Source organism: Mesocricetus auratus, unplaced genomic scaffold (genome assembly GCF_017639785.1).
Source record: "Mesocricetus auratus isolate SY011 unplaced genomic scaffold, BCM_Maur_2.0 Super-Scaffold_4256, whole genome shotgun sequence".
Taxonomy (NCBI): domain Eukaryota; kingdom Metazoa; phylum Chordata; class Mammalia; order Rodentia; family Cricetidae; genus Mesocricetus; species Mesocricetus auratus.
Window position 1 is genome coordinate 6169267 of NW_024429182.1, and position 17196 is coordinate 6186462.

General features: G+C 46.7%; 1 protein-coding gene across 4 annotated transcripts in view; it reads left to right on the forward strand.

Moving 5' to 3' along the window:
- Positions 1-17196, forward strand: part of Gpam (glycerol-3-phosphate acyltransferase, mitochondrial) — a 57650-nt gene that overhangs the window by 17191 nt on the left and 23263 nt on the right. Inside the window, exons 2-7 of one of the 4 annotated variants that reach the window (XM_013111923.3) lie at positions 4894-5053; positions 9876-9958; positions 10772-10902; positions 12157-12279; positions 14108-14181; positions 16590-16703. In XM_013111923.3, coding sequence (XP_012967377.1) covers positions 10801-10902; positions 12157-12279; positions 14108-14181; positions 16590-16703 — 413 coding nt within the window. In that variant the 5' untranslated portion in view covers positions 4894-5053; positions 9876-9958; positions 10772-10800. Of the gene's footprint in view, positions 1-4706; positions 5054-9148; positions 9265-9875; positions 9959-10771; positions 10903-12156; positions 12280-14107; positions 14182-16589; positions 16704-17196 lie in introns of those variants that run through there. The other 3 variants (XM_040742771.1, XM_021229054.2, XM_013111930.3) reach the window with 3 other exon arrangements.

The window sequence follows — 17196 nt, forward strand, 5'->3', positions numbered from 1 at the left end:
CCGGAAGAGATGGGAGGGTTTGACTTGGGATGGGCTTCCTCTAAGCAAGGCTGCAGCGCCTAAAACACCCAAAATGATGCCACCATTTGGGGACAGAGTGCGCAAATGCCCAAGACTGTGGGGCCATTTCTCGTTCAAATTAACACTAGATGCCAAGGTGACTAAATTTAGAAGAAGGATGAGAGGAAAATGAGGGTAGGGAGCTAGGTAAAGGCAAATGTTGACAGGCAGTAGAGAGAGAATATGTTTAAGACATTAGTGTATAGGGGATGGATATTGAACACATTCTAACCAGTGGTAGCAGGGATAAGCGTTTGCCATGGCCTGTGGTCTGCGTTGTCTTTTTCGATTTTGCTTAGGCGTAGAGAAGTTCCTAGGCTCCCTCATTCCTGCCAGGTCTTACTTTCCCCAAGCAGCTTACACAATAGCGTTCAAGAGCAAAAGACAAGTTTCAGAGACACAGTTCGAAACAATATTTAGGAGCAAAGAGTTTTTCCTAAACAAAGCGTTGTCTTCAGAGTTGCAACGCCCTGGCTCTGAGCAGAGACGTAGACGTGCTTTGTGCTGGCACGTGCAGTGAGCTGGATCCCTAGAACTTGCTCTGCTTCTTCAGGCCAGAGCGAGGCCTTTGTCTTATCCCAGCCCAACCGGAATTGCCACTGACTGTTCTGAAGAGCGTCTGGGCCGCTCCTTTCTTTCCCAGCATGCTTGGCGGGATTACTGTGTCTAGTAAAATGTGAACAGACTGATTCATGGGTGAGGAGGGCGTGGCCACCTTTCCCCAGTCTTAACAATCAGAGAGCCGTCTGTCAGTACAGGGCTACCTTTTGCTCGGCTTACTCAGTGATCTTCATGAGTACGGTCCCCGTAAGAGCCGTTTGCCAAGGTGCACATAGCATCTGCCCAAATTAACCTCTGCTGTCCTAACACTTGGGGCCATTTGTTGCTGCATCGGAACTCAGCTCATCCTGACTGAATCAGTGGCACTCTTTGCCAGAAAACAAACCTGAAGAGCTTATGTGAGCTTTGGGATTTTGGAGAAAAAAATCTTTGCTGGGATCCAAGCTCAAGAGAATAGGGTTCTTGCTTAGGGCCCGAGGACTCCACAAGGAGTATGTTTCCCAAGCACAAGGCTTTTTACACCATAGATCTTTGGAGGTGGGGACTGTCAAAAAACTACACTAACGTCCATAGCACGCCTCTACTAGGCATAATGATGGCTGCCATTGAGGGAACCCACCCGCTGCAGGTACCGTGCTGGCGATTTTGTACACATTATTTCATTTCCATTCCTAAATAATGCCAACTAGTAAGTGAACATCAGATAATCAACCGTCCAGGTGGGTGAATTAGGGGTCGGAGAGGCACATCCAGGAGGGAAAGCAGGCTCTTTGTCTCCACATTCCTCCCAGAGCTCTCTTAGAAGGGTGTGTGTGTGTGTGTGTGTGTTTACTCTGTGTGCGTTGGGGTGGGTAGCTCTGATCTCCCAGTGAACCATTCAGTTCTTCAGGTAATTCCATCAGAGTAACAGTGCTCTGTTCTCCTCAGGCAGAGGGTCTTCACAGAGGGGTCTGCTTTCTCAGGACGTGGCATCCCAGGTCTAGTGACCAGGCTATGGCTAGGTAAGACTTATGGGCATGTGTTCTAGAGTCAGACAGCTGAATTCATGTGAGGATCCTGACACTTAACTACATCTGCTTGACTTTCTAGCCTGTAGGGCTGTGGGACGGACAGGTCCCCATTTCCCTTTTTGACATCCTATGGTTTTCTGCCTTTCCCACTGCCCTTCCTCATTGAGGAAATGAGCTAGGCATCCCTGCAGCTTATACCCTGCTCATAGGAAGTCCAGCCCGTGCTCAAGGTGCCGAGAGAGGGAAAGGCAGGCTCTGGTTCTCTTGCTGGGCGGTGGCTCTGCGGTTTAGGCACCTCTGGGCAGTTAGCTTCCTGTGTCCCAGGTGATGGTCCTCCAGATTTTGGGAGCATAGTGATTTGTGTTCCTACTAGTCTCTGGGTTGCCTCACACAGCAATTCCAGGATCTTTCTAAGCGGTTCTCTGTGTGAAAGTCCCACTCTTGAGCTCTCTGGCATGGACTGTGTTTTCCTGACTTCTCCATGGCTGAGAGGTTAGTTTGGTACAGTGACTACAGTGTGCTCAGAACTGTGTTTGGCATGTAGAAAATGCTGGATTAAGGGAGCCTACAAAATGAACCTACTGCCCACGAGTTCCTGCCTGCACTGCCAACTTGCCCCCAGGCAGGCTCCTGGGAACACCAAGGCTCCCCGGCCGCTGCCCACTACTCCTCCTCCCAGATCGCTCGCGTCTTCAGACCTGTCTGGTGGCTCTTACCTAACCCAGCAAGGTGGGGGAGATGCAAACTCCACGACACTCGTATCACATGGCCCAGTTCTCCTTTTAAGTTTTCAGACTTACCGTGGCTAGCAGCACCTTGCCTTACCTGCTTCTGACTTTCTTCTAGCCCTCCTCTGTGACTTCAGGCTACCTCAAACCCATTGGCGTAGGCTCAGCTTACCAGCTCTGTCTTCCCTCTGGGCTCCGGAATGTTTCTGTGCCTCCTGGGTCAGCTATTCTCTGTGCTCCTTCTGCGGGGAGGTCATTTTCACCCTGGGTAAGTGTGCAGCCCTCCACCTAGAAACGCTCTCTGAACGTTACTGGGATTTCTGGCTCCCCTGGGATCCTCAGTTCTGTGACACTAATCATATGAATTTAGATGAGACAGAGTATGGTATAGAAGGTAAGCAAAGGTGATTATAGAACAGGAGGCATTCTCAAGGCTGAGAGTGAATGGGGACCAAAGAGACCATCGAGGAAGGAAAGGCTCTCCTGGGGTGCGGGTGTTGACAATGGTTGGAGATGACTGTTTAGGAGAATACTTTCATTCCATGAGAGTAGACATAGGCCACATCAACCTTTATGGTGACCCATTTGTTTAGATAGACTTTCTCCATTTCTTGAAGTTTCAGGAATAGGTATCTTCCCAAAGGCTGTTTTTCTATCCAGGAAACTGACAGATCGGCAGGCCCATATGTATCAACTTTTCTTTTCTTGAGATAGGTTAAGCTGTGTAACTAGGGGTTACGGTGAGTTCCCAATCCTTCTGCCTCTACCTCATGAGTGCTGAGACTACATAATGATCTTCCAGCCTACTAATATATAGTTAAGAGAGCTACCATGACTGCTGCAAGACTGCTTGCCTCGCTATTCTGTGACATGGACTCTTGATAGTCCTTATTTTGTCTTTCCAATTTTGTTTGTTTATTGCCTCCCATCCTTCTTCCCACCTCTGTGTGCTTGGGTTCATTAGCCACTTCCATGCCTGACATTTTTATTTTTCTACACCGACACTTAGCAAGACACCTGCTGCAGAACAGACTGAGTGGGTTCTGAAGGAGAGCATGTTGACTCACCCATCTCTAAGCCGTTCCTCAGACTTCAGAAGTGTTCATCTTTAGAAGTCTGCCCCTGCCCCCTACCTGGGTATACATGGTGCATGGGGGACCATGCAGAAACCCTGACTCATTTTTGCTGGGTCTCTGCAATCTCTGCCTGGGCCCTGTGTGGTTCTCAGAGCTCTGTTCCTCCTGTTACAAGCTCCACCGAGTGGGCCTTCCCCGAGGCTCCAAAGACTCGCTTCACCATCGAGGGCCTGTAGCCTCCAGCGCTGCACTGGTGAGAGAGATCTCACATCTCAGTGACCGTTAGGTCCGCCAACTCTGTTCACTTTTCAGTGTCCGGGATATGCTGAATTCTAAGCCCTTTGCAGACAACTCTTCTCTCTCACGAAACCAAGTTGAACTCCAAGTGGGAAACTAAAGCTCTCTTGGGTTCATCTTGTTGTCAAGAGATCATTCTTTTCATGTTCAATCAAGTTGGCTTCCCTGATAGGAAGACGTGGGAAAGCCTGAATACACTCCAGAGCAGAGAGGAAATATCGTTCATTCAATAAGAGTGAGCTAGCGTGGCTCTTTAAAGACATACTAGCTAATTTCTCTATTGCCCGATTGGCTCACCTATATATAGACAGTTTCTCTTTTGAGCTTCCTACCCTGAGGCATAGCTAGTGGCCGGTGGCCTGGAATACACCTAGTTTCTGCCTTGTTTTCTTCCTGAAAACTTTAGCCTTGCCCCATCCACCCTATCACCTAGGCACTAGGCCATGCCAGGGCAGGTTTCCCTGAAGTCTGGTCATTTCTGCTGGATTTGAGGGCCACCCCCAAAGGCTGTTGCCTCAGTCAGGTTCAAGCAGCCTTCAACCATTCCAAAACCATTGTATAGTTACAGCTGTTTGCAGCCAATGCCATACTTAACGTGGAAATCCTCCTTTGGGTTTACTTAGAGCTTAACCCATGTAGCCATTCACAGCTGAAGCAACTTCCAGTGAGAGTGAGGTCCTCACAGTGCTATGAATGTGTTCAAAGTGAGTCAGGAATGCTCAACCCCCTGTGGCCTGAAGTCACTCCTAAGAGATGGAGTCCACCCCTTCCCCTGACAGCCCTCAGCCTGCTAGGCTGACAGGGTGGATCTCTGAAGCCCTTGTCTTGTATTTGTTCCTTCTTTCACGTGGTTGAGTCACTCCCGCAGCGGGAGCTGTGCCACAGTTACAGTCAAAGCAGATGTCCCCTGCCTGAGAGGAACAGAGTTCTGTCAAATGTCCAGACAGCTCGACTCCCAGGGAGAGGCAGGGAAGCAGCAATGCCCACGGTGTCCCTTTAACTGGGGGAGCAAAGCTGGGCAGTCCCCACAGTTGCTTTTCTCTTAGGTCACATTGCCCCGGGACTAAGTCATGTGACCATCTTGGCTGCAGCAACAGTTGCAATATTCGGGAATGAGATTATCATAATTGGCTTAGACACCTTGTTTCGTTCTTTTCTCAGAGCCTGGCAAAAGATCACCATGAACAAAATCAGAGGGAAAGGACAGATAGATGTTACATCTCTCAGGGAGAGCAACTAAGAGAATCCTAGAAGCCACAAGCCAAAGAGTTCTAAAGCGGAGCTTTGAATCTTTTGGGGAGCAATTGCTAACAGGAGTTGAGTAAGTACATCTGACTCTAGAGAAGAGACAGCACTGTCTTGTTAAAGCTATATTTACAGCGGAGTGCCTGGCATAAAGGAGAGGCGCTGTAGATATTTACTGAATGATTGAATGCCCAAAGGGATCCTGGAGAAAATTAAATGATGAGGAAAAAAGATAAAGCATAGGTCTCCTCATCATTCACCTGACTTCTTCAACTAGAATTTTCTAGAATGATTGTTATATTTTAGATCAAGGGATGCCATGGTTACTGCATGATTGGGTTTTGAAAAGTCGGGTAATACCATTATCTCTTGGAGAAGTGTAATTTTGTAAGTGGATCAGCAATAAATGGAGCAAACGAACTCAGGTTCCTTTTGATCACCAGGGAAAGCCTTTAGGGGAGGAACTGTTAAATGGGCAGTATCAATATTGGGCAATGTAAATGTTGGAAAAATGGGGGACTTAATATGAGAAAGGTTTGGGTTCTGGTCCCTTCTCTGTTACCTCCTGTCTCTGTGGGGTTGGACTCCCTACTCTTGCCATACATGTTAGCTATACATGCTATAAATTCCACGGTATATTGTTTTTATTTTTGTTTGTTATCTTTTAAAGATATTTTAATAAGGACATTACTTGGAGGTCCTTAAAATCTTGTAATTCCTTTGTGTAGATTCAGATTTCAATCTGTGGCATGTTCCTTTCTGTTTGAAAACCAGTAACATTTCTTACAGCCCGGGTCTTCTAGAGATGAATCTTTCAGGGTTTCCCTTTCTCCTTTCCTTCATGCACCTCAAGTCCCTGATGCCATGTTCGTCATTTATTTCCAGTTCCTCACTGCTGCATTCTGCATAGTTCTGACACAGGGTTTTAAAGTAATTCATTTTATTTTTCAGTAACAATTAACCTGTTGTTAATTCATTTCAAGTGTGCATGTATTTATGTCTTTTAAAATCTCAATGATTTTATAACATCTGTTTGATTTAGATTTTTTTGTTGGAGACAGGGTCTCTTGTAGCCCAGCAGGCCTTGAACTCATCTTGTAGAGGAGGATGAGTTTGCACTCTGTTCCTTTGCCTCTATTTCCTAAGTGCTGGGATTAAAGGTCTGTGTCACGGCACCTGCTCTTATGTGGTGCTATGTATGGAACACATGACTTCACGCATGTTCCCTAGGCAAGAAATCTACCACCCGAGCTGCATCTTCCCTGCCAGTCTAGACTTGGCTTAAACTCTTGTCCGAGTCTCTACTCCACTTGCTACTAACCTACTATCTCTAGGAGCCTCAATTTGCGGATGTCCCCATTTCTGTTATGCACCACTCTTTCCTCTTTCTTCTTCTTTTTTTTTGCAACCTAATAATTTCAATTTGACAACACCTAGAATTTCACTGTGAGGTACAGGATACAGGCAGGATATTTTCTATTTCCTGTAAGTATTCTCATGCATTATTCTTGAATACACACACACACACACACACATACACATACACACAAATTGACTAGAGGGTTGGGAGTGGAGCTTGGTTTTTAATATTTGTTAAATAGGGTCATAATAGACTTTATTGTAGGGCTAGTTTTGCTCTGCTACCGAGGTGAGATCATTTGTCTCATGAATTCTGGGGTTTTCAGACTCTTTGAAGATCAGGCATCTCACAGTCTTGCATGACCACTGAGAATCTTTGAACCCTGACTTGTAGGAACAAGGATGATTCCCCGTCTTGTGCAAGCCACAGCGAGCGCTCTTTCACCTCTTCATGCTTATGTCTTCTTCTTCCCTGCGTCTGGGAAGCTCCCTGACATGTGGAAGCTCATTAGCTGAAGACTGGACTGAGGTCTGCAGGTCTACATGGCTTCCTGTGCCACACAGCTTTTTCCTCTCTGGTACTCTGCTCCAGCTCCAGTTTACCTACACCTCTTGAGTTTTTCCTTTTTGTATTGAAGCCTGGTAACAACACAATTCCAGGGATTAGCTCATTTGCTTCCCCTGGACTGTCCATCTCAGATACACGATGTTTGAATGTCATTTTTTTTAAATGCCTGCCTGTTTGGCTTTTGTTGTGTTAAACCAGGCAGTGAATTCACTCATTGCCCCATCTTGACTAGCTGGACTGGTTACTGTTGACAGAACAGATTGCTTAGGGTGTCACCTGTTTCCAAAACAATTTTCATTAGTAACCTGGACTTCTTGGCATGGCAACCAACATTTACACACACAGTGACCCTTGTGCAAGAGGAGTCCGTACAACTAATCTTATGTAAGACACATTTTCCCCCTGGCTTACATTTTATAATCTCTCTGTTGTCATTTTTTTCTATTTCATTTCATGTTGTTTTCTATCTCCCTAAGGCTTTTCTTTCTATTTTTTTTCTTCCATGTTTTGTTGTTAGGGCCCGGTATCCTGTGCAGAAAATTTCATGTTTTGGGCTAAGAATTCCTCTTTGTAGTTAGTGCACAGTGCTCCGGGACTTTAGTGACGTGTGTTTGCTTTTTGCCAAGGTTCATGTGAGGCAGGATAAAGGCAGCGTCTTTGACTTCAAGAAGCTCTGTATTGCTTCTTCTATCAACTCCCACTTCCACTCTCTGGGGTTGTTTTCCAAAAGAGAATGTTTGCTTCTTGGGATGGGTTATAAAGAGAAGTAGGAAGTTCAAGTTAAGAGACTCTTGTTTTTCTCATGCCCCGGCTTCAAGTGTTTATGGGGAGCTTATTATAGCGTGGCACTGAGCGTTGATTAGGACTCTGGTGCAAGGCACTGCCTTCATGAGTTTGTAACCTTGTGGAATCCTGACACAGATTGATAAGACATGGTGCCATTGCTAATCTTTGAGATGTTACGGGAGAATGTGATAACTAAGAACAGGACTGAGCAGGAAGGCCTGGAGAACCAGTTTAGGGACTAAAGAGTGTGGGGAGTAGCACATCTTAGAACCATGGCAGGGACAACTGCGGGGGACAGGGGGAAAAGAGAGGATCGCTCACTGTTGTAGGCTTGATGTGCCCGGCCCAGGGATTTCAATACTAGGGAGCTCTGGGTAAGTTTTATTGGGTTATTCGTGCACAAAGATTTATTGGAGCAGATGAGAGTGAGAGCATGCAAGATGGATAAGAACCAATAGCAGCGAGTTGAGGACAGAGCCCATGCCTTAGTCATCTCCATGCTCCCAGATTCCAGTTCATATTCAATGTGTGTGGAGTGGTATTTCAATTGCAAATGCTTTTGGATAACCATCAGCCTTGTCGATAGCTTTGGCAAATATTGCAAAAGAGCCCCTTGCTGCCCCCGTGTCGTTTTTTTGTTTAAATGGCTCAAGCGAGGCAAAGTTTGACCCTGACTTCCTCAAGCCGGTTTTTAAAAAGGTGTTTTAAACTGTAAATTCATATATAGTTGTTTACACACGCATACATAGGAAGTAAAGTGCTGTTAATGATTTATGAATACAATGCAAAGTAACTAAGTTGAGCTAACTAGCATCCCATCGTTTTCAAACACTTCGCAGTTTTTGTGTGATAGCATTTGAAATGTACATTTCAAAACCTCCTAGGAAGTCAGAACACGGTGATTTAGCACAATCACCGCACACACTATTTTGCGCAATAAGATCTCACAGGGGGAGAAAAGCTAACTCTTCCTGCCTTGGCGGCTTTGTGACTTTCAAGCCTTACCTTATCCATTCTTCATTTATTTTTTTCCTCTTTTGAGGCTCTGCAACTCACAGATATTTCACAACGCTGCCTTCTGCGGCCGCCACCCCCACCTCTTACCCCCGCCTCCACATTCTTAACAAACTCAGCTTACTGTCACTGGTCTCACAAAAAGGGCAAGATCACGCCTAGGTGGCGTCTAAACACACACAGCCACAGCCCACATGCACTCCACGGCGGGGTCCGGTGCGGGTGGGGGCACCGAGGTCAGCTGGGGTCACACAGGGAAGGGGACGGACAGACTGACCCTCCGACCCACGCAGGAAGCATGCAGCGTGGGCAGCGTAACCCCGAGGCTCACTCCCCCAGGCTCAGCGCCCTAACCCTTTCCCTGCATCCAAGCGCCTGACGCAAGGCCCAGCGGCCGGCCGCCCCCGACGTCACCGCCGCGCGCCGCCTGCGTCGTCACGGTGCGCCGCCGCCACCGCAGGCACCGAGCTGGAGCGCTGGCAGCCGCGGGCGCCCGGGCGCGAGCTGCCGGGCAGAGCGGTGCGGGCTGCGGCTGCGGGGCCGGAGGAGCGCGGGGCCAGGTGCGTGGGCGCCGCTCTCCCTGGGCCCGCCTGGGGCTTTGCAAGTGCCCCGGGCGGGCTCCGGGTTCCCCCTCCATGCGGGCCCGGGTGACAGCACCGGCCGGGCTGTGGGTCTGGGACCCCCGGGGAGCCCCGCGAGCCGCCGCCTGACAGCCGCCCCGCGCGCGCGGTGGGATGGAGCGCTTTGCGTCCCGCGGTGTACCGGGCGCGCTGTGCGGACCATGCTCTCCCTGCAGCCCCAGGAGAGCGCGTCGGATGCCCGGCGGGCGGCTCATTTTCCAGATGGGAAGAGCGAGGCGCAGCGGCTCACCCGCTCGTGTAGCCGGGGCTCCGGACTCCGGAGGGGCCTGCCGGCCTCTGCCCGTGTCCGAATGTCAGGGTTTGGTTTGTGCCCTGATCAGACAGCTGTCTGGACGCTTTCGGATTTTAGTTGTTTTCTTTCTTTCTTCTAATTTTCTTTTTTAATTTCTCCTCGTCTCTCCTGAAAATAAATAAATAAAATCTGCCTTGACCTCGGGTAAACCCTGTGGGGCGGGAGGAGCGAGGTGTGGATCTTCTCTTGGCACTTAGCCTCCCTGTTCCTCCTCTGATCTCCTCGTTTCTCTTCCCAGGCTCCCCCTGTTGTGTGGCCGTTCTGGACCGGAAGTTTGGCAGCTGAGGCCCGAATCTTTATGACACGGAACTTTCCCCTCAGGTGAGATGCTTCGGTGGTCTCTTGTGTGGGCTGACTGGTTTTGCAGAATGCTGGTGTTCTGAGGCTAAACAGCTACTGGAACAAATCCACGTGGGGGTGTGTGTGTGTAAAGAGTCCACGTGCTCCCTTTAGGGAACGCCGTTCACTGAGGGAGCTCTTTGGGTTTTAAGAGAAGACTCTAATGCTAGATGGCAAATAGCCTACAGCTAAAACAATTAAAGATTGTTAGAAGAAGGATTTTAGAAATGAAAAAGAAATCTATGTCATACATTTAAGCTTGCGCTGCAGCCGCAGAGATGGGTCAGTGGTTAAGCGTGGTGGCTGATCTTTCAGAGTTTGGTTCCCAGCATCAGCAGCAGGTGCCTCACAACCACTCTAGCTCCAGGTGGTCTGATGCCCTGTAGTGGCCGCCTCAGACACTCATGTGCATATGTGCATACATGCAAAACATGTCTTCACCCTTGTAGGAATCACTCGGTTATCAACAGTGCAGTAATTTGTTGCATGCTAGCATTAAGTCCTTCTTTCTTACAAGTGACTCTTCATGGCAGTTTTGCTCAGGAATCTGAAGGGTACACATGTTGTATCCGTGTATGCTTAGGAAACACTGGTATACAGATGCTGACTTTTCCCTCTGTGGTCAGGGCAGCTTAACGGGAACATCAATACGTCAAGCCAGGTAGGCGCTCTGCTACCAACCTGGAGTTTCTATGTAGCCACTTACTGAACCAGAAATCTGTCCATACCCTGCTCCTGACCAGAACCCTGCAGGCCACAGTGTTTTCACCCGCGTTAAGTACCTATTTCTTGCAGCACATGAGTTGGGACTTCCACGTTGTGACATGGACGAGTCTTCAGTGACGCTTGGCACAATAGACGTTTCTTATCTGCCCAGTTCATCAGAGTACAGCCTTGGCCGATGTAAACACACAAGGGAGGACTGGGTAAGCTTAGGGGACGTCTTCAGAACAGTTGAACTCTTTGCCTTGTATCAAGTAGACTGATCACCGCAGAAACCGCTTCCAGCTCTTAGAAGTGGGTTTGCGACCTAAGAATAACTTAAAATTTTTAGTAGTATTACTTGGCAAAAAAAAAAAAAATTGGGTGGGAGATTTTGAAATAGTGATTATATTTAAAAAAGCAAATTACTTGTCCAGAGGCATAAACACATAAAACATTAACCACCCAAAACGGTAGTGTGCTCATAATTTCTTTTCCTTTCAGTATCTATGCCACAACTGTAGTGAGCGTGAATTTTATGTTGGAAATGAACTCTAAAAACATTAAAAATGGGAAACTTTGCTTATTAAACTAATTGAAAAGGCATGCATTTTCTTGTGTTACTATTTCAAATTACACGGAGTGTTTAAAATACCTCAACACAAGTTTATAACATGGTTAATTTTAAGACCGTTGTATCAGTGAGATCTGAACAATAAACAAACCTGAAGTTAAAGAGAAATCTGAACACAGTTGAACAGGGTTTGACTCCAGTCAAACTATCTCTGCTTTAAATCCTAGTCTCTTGCTAAGAGACCACCCTTAAGCACACTTTATTTTTGCTCTTAAGTACGGTAAGAACGCCTGCTTGCTGCGTCAGGCCTTTGTAGCTTTGCTGCAGCAGTGATTGCAAGGGCATGAGGCTGACTGAGCATGGGGATTCAGGAGTCTGATCTCCCTAACCCACTGTCAGAAGTCCCTCTGACCTTTGAACTTCGGTTACTCTTCTACTCCCTGCTTCTGTGAGGCCAACATTTTCAGCTTGCACGTGTAAGCTTTTGTGTGCCTGACTATTGTTAACACAATGAACCCCAGGCTTTTTTGGGTTTCATCCCTTTTTTTTGGTGGCTGAATAATATTCCACTGGGTAATATGTATGCCATGTTTTTATCCATTCACCCTCTGGTGAATATCAAAACTGATTAAATCTGTGAGTGTCGTTCCAAGCATGGGGCAGCTGTTACAAACTATATTTTTAGGAAACCAACTTTTCTTTACGTAACAAACTTTTTTTCCAAGTGGTGATTGTGGAACAAGATAGCTTTACGTGAGAACACTCAAGGCACATGCAGTAATACTGCCCAAAGAAAGAAACAGCATAGCCTCCTGTTTTATTAAAAGTATTTTAGTTTTAGAGACCAAGGGGATGAGAACAATTTTCTGCCATTGAGACACAATCTCTGCCTTGCATTTACCAGGGAGACTGTGGGTTCAAAACTACCTTCTTCAGATCCGCGACACTGAAATGGAAGGAGAGCCTCATGAGCAGGAAGAGGCCCTTCGTGGGAAGGTGCTGCTACTCCTGCACGCCGCAGAGCTGGGTAAGGTCTCCCCTGCTCGCCACAGAGCTGGGTAAGGGCTCCCCTGCTCGCCACGGAGGGCGCTGGGTGAGGTCTCCCCTGCTCACCACGGAGGGCTTCGCTTGTGTGGATTTTATTGTTGGGTCTTAGTGGGTTTGATTCCTTCAGGACCAAGAGCCCTGCTTATATATAAGTCAAAAGTTTCAGGTAAAGAAATGGACTTAATTCATTTACTCAGTAGTAATTGGCTTGCAATCAGGGGGAGAGTAGATTTTTACTTTGAGTTAACATCCATTGAGTTGATGGGGTGCTGACTTTTCAGCCCCCAGGAATGCCCTTGGTTTTGGTTGTTTTGCTGAGAAATAAGCATGCCCATGCTCCTTCCTCATCCCCTGAGAGGAGCTGACTGGGTGAAAGGTGAGCTGCTAACCATTTGGCAGAGGGGGGATGAGTTGGCAACCCTGGAATTTCCTTTCTTCCCTACTGTTCCAAGGCGAGAGTTAACATTGTGAAAGGTTGCAATTGTTGCTAAGCTGTTCTTTGGATGAACCAAATATTTAGGAATCAGAAACGGATGTTCACAGAGAGGATGCTTATAATTTGTGTGAATTCTCCACCGGAGGCTGGTTAGGCAGGAGGTGTAGTTCTGAGCCTGGCATAAAGGACTTTATTAACGTTGGCGAGATTTAGGCAGAGCCCGAGCAGTTCTTAGTGTTCAGGTGCGCTCTAGAGTGGCTTGTTAGGGACGCCCCTTTATACAGTAAGTGCCTTAATGCAGGAATTCGTTACCACTGAAGAAGCATGAAAATTACCAGTCCAGGAGTGAGGCCAGTTGAGATTTAGAGGTCAGTGGAAACACAAATGTTAAGTAGAGGGTCATGTGGCTTTTCTTTTTAGACTGACCTCTCACCTAATTCTAATTTTGAATGCAAGATGATGCCTTAACTACAGTTTTACACCAAACAATATTGCAACCTGAGTGGTGCAGAGTATTGTCAGCCAGAGCTTCACATGAGCTATTGGTGGTTGTAAGGCTATGGCCTGGGGTTGGGTGGGTATATTATAACAGGCTATTGCTTTTTGTGTAGAGGTAGTAATGGATGGAACTACATTCTTCTTGAATTTCTTCCATGCTCATTCAAAGTAATTTGTTAGTAAATTTTTTTTATAGTTCTTGATATTTGACAGGCATTCTTTGAAACCCTGGTCTTTTTTTTGTAAAGAATTTCATTGAATTAACCTTTACATCTAATCGACACACGCTTTGGTATTTACTGCTTGGACTTTTACTGTTTTGCTCACATTGTTAAAAGGGTAGACTGTCGTTCCTAGATCCCCTGGGAAGACAGTGACTTGTAGGTAGATGGATGTACTTTTAGGTGACCATTAGGTGGTCAGTTGTTTTAGGGAACGGAAATGTCTGACTGCTCAGGTTTTGGCAGCTTTAATTTTCATGCTCATATAATGGGTAATTTTCTTGTGTCTTAATGGGCTGAGGGGTTTAACTCAACAGTAACTGGTGTTTAGGATAATAGATTGCATTTGGGGAACACTGAAATCTGTGACTTTGTCACTGAAGCCGATTGTAGGTCCCTGCTCTGTAGAGGGGACAGTGGTGGGAAAGGGAAGGGATACCATGACTTTTGGTTTTAGGGTTTCAAAGTTAAACTTGAGTTTGTGACTGTCTTTAAAGCATAAAAAGTACTTACTATTTACTAAACCATGTATTTTCTTCATTCTGTAAGTTTTGAAGCCGCTTGAATTTTAAGTGTCTTCTGGAGACATCACTGGGATTCGTGACCACCAATCCAGCTGTGAACTCATGTCTGCATTCATTTTGTTCTTTTAGGAAAGGTTTTTCAACCCCAGTATCCCATCTCTGGGTTTGCGGAATGTTATTTATATCAATGAAACTCACACAAGGTAAAAAGACATTTTCTATACTTCTCATGAGTGTTAGAAGTAAGAGTCCGTACTGCTAATTAGCTGCTTTAAGGTTTCTAGAGTGGCTAGAGTGTGAGTCTTTGAAACAAGCAAGTTCATGTAAATATTAGAAGCAGGACAGACAGACTGCCTCCCGAGCCCTGCCATGGTGACTGCTGCTCTGCTGTCAGACATGCCCATGTGGTGTAGCTGTCCATGTGGTAGTCCTTAACATATGTAGGCCCTGGCTTTTGCTACACTGGGAAGTGTTTCTTTGACAAGAGTTAGGTTTGAATGTCTTATGATACTTTGTAACTTTACTTCCAAACATACAAATGTGACCAATGAGATGTCTTAGCTTGATGACCTCCCAAGTTAGATTCCTGGAACCCATGATGGAAGGAGAACATCATCTCTGGCTGCCATATATGCTCACATGTGTGCTGTCATACATCAACACATGTGTGCAGTCATATACCAATACATGTGTGCAGTCCCACACCAACACATGTGTATAGCTGCAGACCAACACGGGAGTTTAAAAAATAGAACAGATGATTAAAAACCTCCTCACTCTGTAGAGTCCTGGAACGTATTGTCTCCCGGGTAAATGCCCCCTTTTGATAGTGAGCGTCTGTTGTACAGAGTGGTGAGTTTCATCCTATTTTCATGATGTTCATCACTGTCCTGCGCTCAGATTCAACCCCCTCTTTCCCTTTGTCCCTTTTCCCTCCTGTTGGTCCCCTCCCTGCAGTAAACGTTCTTTGATTTACTTACTGAAGGTAATTTAAAAAAATGTGTTCTGACTTCCAAATCCCAGAACATGGGACTTGGTAGGTGCCAGGGGGAAAGGAGCCTTTGCTTCCTAAGTCAAGGGAAAGGTAGAGAGTGTGTCTGTGAAGCAAGAGGAATAGCACCTAAGATGCCAGTGGTCATTATGGTCCTAAGAACAGATACCTCAAGGTGCTAAGAGGTGTTCGTGGTTATGGGAAATGCTGAAATTCTGTGAAAGGTGATCCAAGAATGCAGTACATGGATTTGGTCCTCAATGGCCCTGCTCTTACCGGGGTGAAGATGGTCTTGTGTGAGCGTTGAGACCTGATTGTATGTTCAGTTTGTAATAGAACCAGAGTCCAAATCCTCTCTTTCTCCTTGTTTACATTTAAAGCAGAGAGGAGAGACTGGTCCATGAGATTTGCTTTTATTTCCTGTTTCTTAGTTGGCATGACTGCACATCCTCAGTAAAGCAGCAGTTTCTTCTTCATGTAAATACATATTTTACATATGAAGTCAATTTCGTTGTCTGTTATCCCTGTTTGGAGCAGTTTTTAAGACATTTTATAGGGCGTAGGCTGTGTTGACCTGATGGTAGCTCAAACTGTTACCTGAAACTGTTGCCTGTGAGCTGCTTGTGTGTTGAATGAGAACGGCTTTTAAAGCTTTCATGAGCATGGGGTGTGCACTGTCCTGCTGCAGTGGCCAGGCCAGGCCCCACACATTCGTGTGTGCTGCTTCTCCCTTGGGTCCTCAGTGCTCACTCGCCCACACTTCCACACCACACAGACGCCACGCTTTATAGGCTGCAGAGGCGTTTCAGAGAGCGCTTGGGCTTTTGTTGTAGTGGGAAGGGTTTAGGGAGAATGCAACACAGAGAGCTAACTTTGGGAGGAACCAGGAGACATGTGAGACGTTACTCACAGGCCGCTCCACTCTGTGTCTTTTCAGTTACCGACCTCATGTTTGAATCTGCGGTCAGTGTCACTATGGAGGAAATAATAGTGCTGCCTTATGCCTCTGTGGTTTCAAATCATTGCAGTGGGACTCATAGCTTCTTACTCTGAAATGCGACTCTGTACCTCCAGCCAATCTCCACATAGTTGCCACCGCCTACAAGAGTGTGTCCTTCCCCTTAGATAGGCCTGATGTGTGCTCACAGAGGAAAAGTGCGACATTCCAACGCTGAGTGTCTTTGATCTTGGAAGAACGCGTTAATACAAAAAGTAGCCCTTTGTGTTGGAAGAGACCTCCATGTTTCCTGTTGGTAGCCTAATGCTGCGGCTCTGAGCTGTGCACACCTGTCTACCCCTGCTCATACACAGCTAACGGGTAGCATCCCCACTTGCTGTCCCTGTAATGCTATTGAGAAAGTCACTTTTTGTTTTGTTTTTAGATTTGGATTACTATTCAGAAAAATAGGACAATTTAAGCATTGATAGACAGTTTCTCAGTTTCGGTTTTACCTGAGAGTTGACGAAAGCAGTTATGAGTCCAAATGTCTGCGCAGCATCCTGACCTCTAGGGCCGTTGTCTGGGATAAGTGACTGAAGCTCTCCCCGTGGGTGGGAAATCACTGTGTGGTGGTATACTGGAGGACTTGCTGAGAAGGTTTGTGTGTGTGTTTGTTGCAGGCACCGAGGATGGCTGGCAAGACGACTTTCTTACATCCTTTTTGTTCAAGAGCGGGATGTCCATAAGGGCATGTTTGCCACCGGAGTCACTGAAAATGTTCTGAACAGCAGCAGGTGAGTGCAGGACGCTGTTGATAAGGTGGGGACAGGCTGGATGTGTGGGGACAGGCTGGGTGTGTGGCGGTGGGAGGGCAGAGGGAATTAGGCCTCTTCTGTTGCTGTCTTTGCTTTCCTCTAGGGAAATGCTTACATTTCTGAACAGTAAGTGCTAAGACGCAAAAGACTGGAGGGAAGTCGGGGTGGGAGGTGTGGTAAGATTGCGATGTAGGTGGCGGGCAGTCCTGTTTTATGGACTGCGTCCTGAATGGTCCTCTAGAGTGTGAGAGGCCAGTCATGTTAGAGACGCATGCACATGTGCCTAGGATTCCCCGTCAGTTTTTCTGTAACATGAACACCAGGGACAACACATTTCCTGTTTTGACAGCCCAAAGAGAGGTGCTTGGTGTTTTGCCCACTGGTTACTGAGACCCTAAGTCCAAGTCCTTGTAGTAGGAAGCCACTGCTACAATCTTGGGGATAAGATTCTCTGCTCTCCGAGAAAATGTTT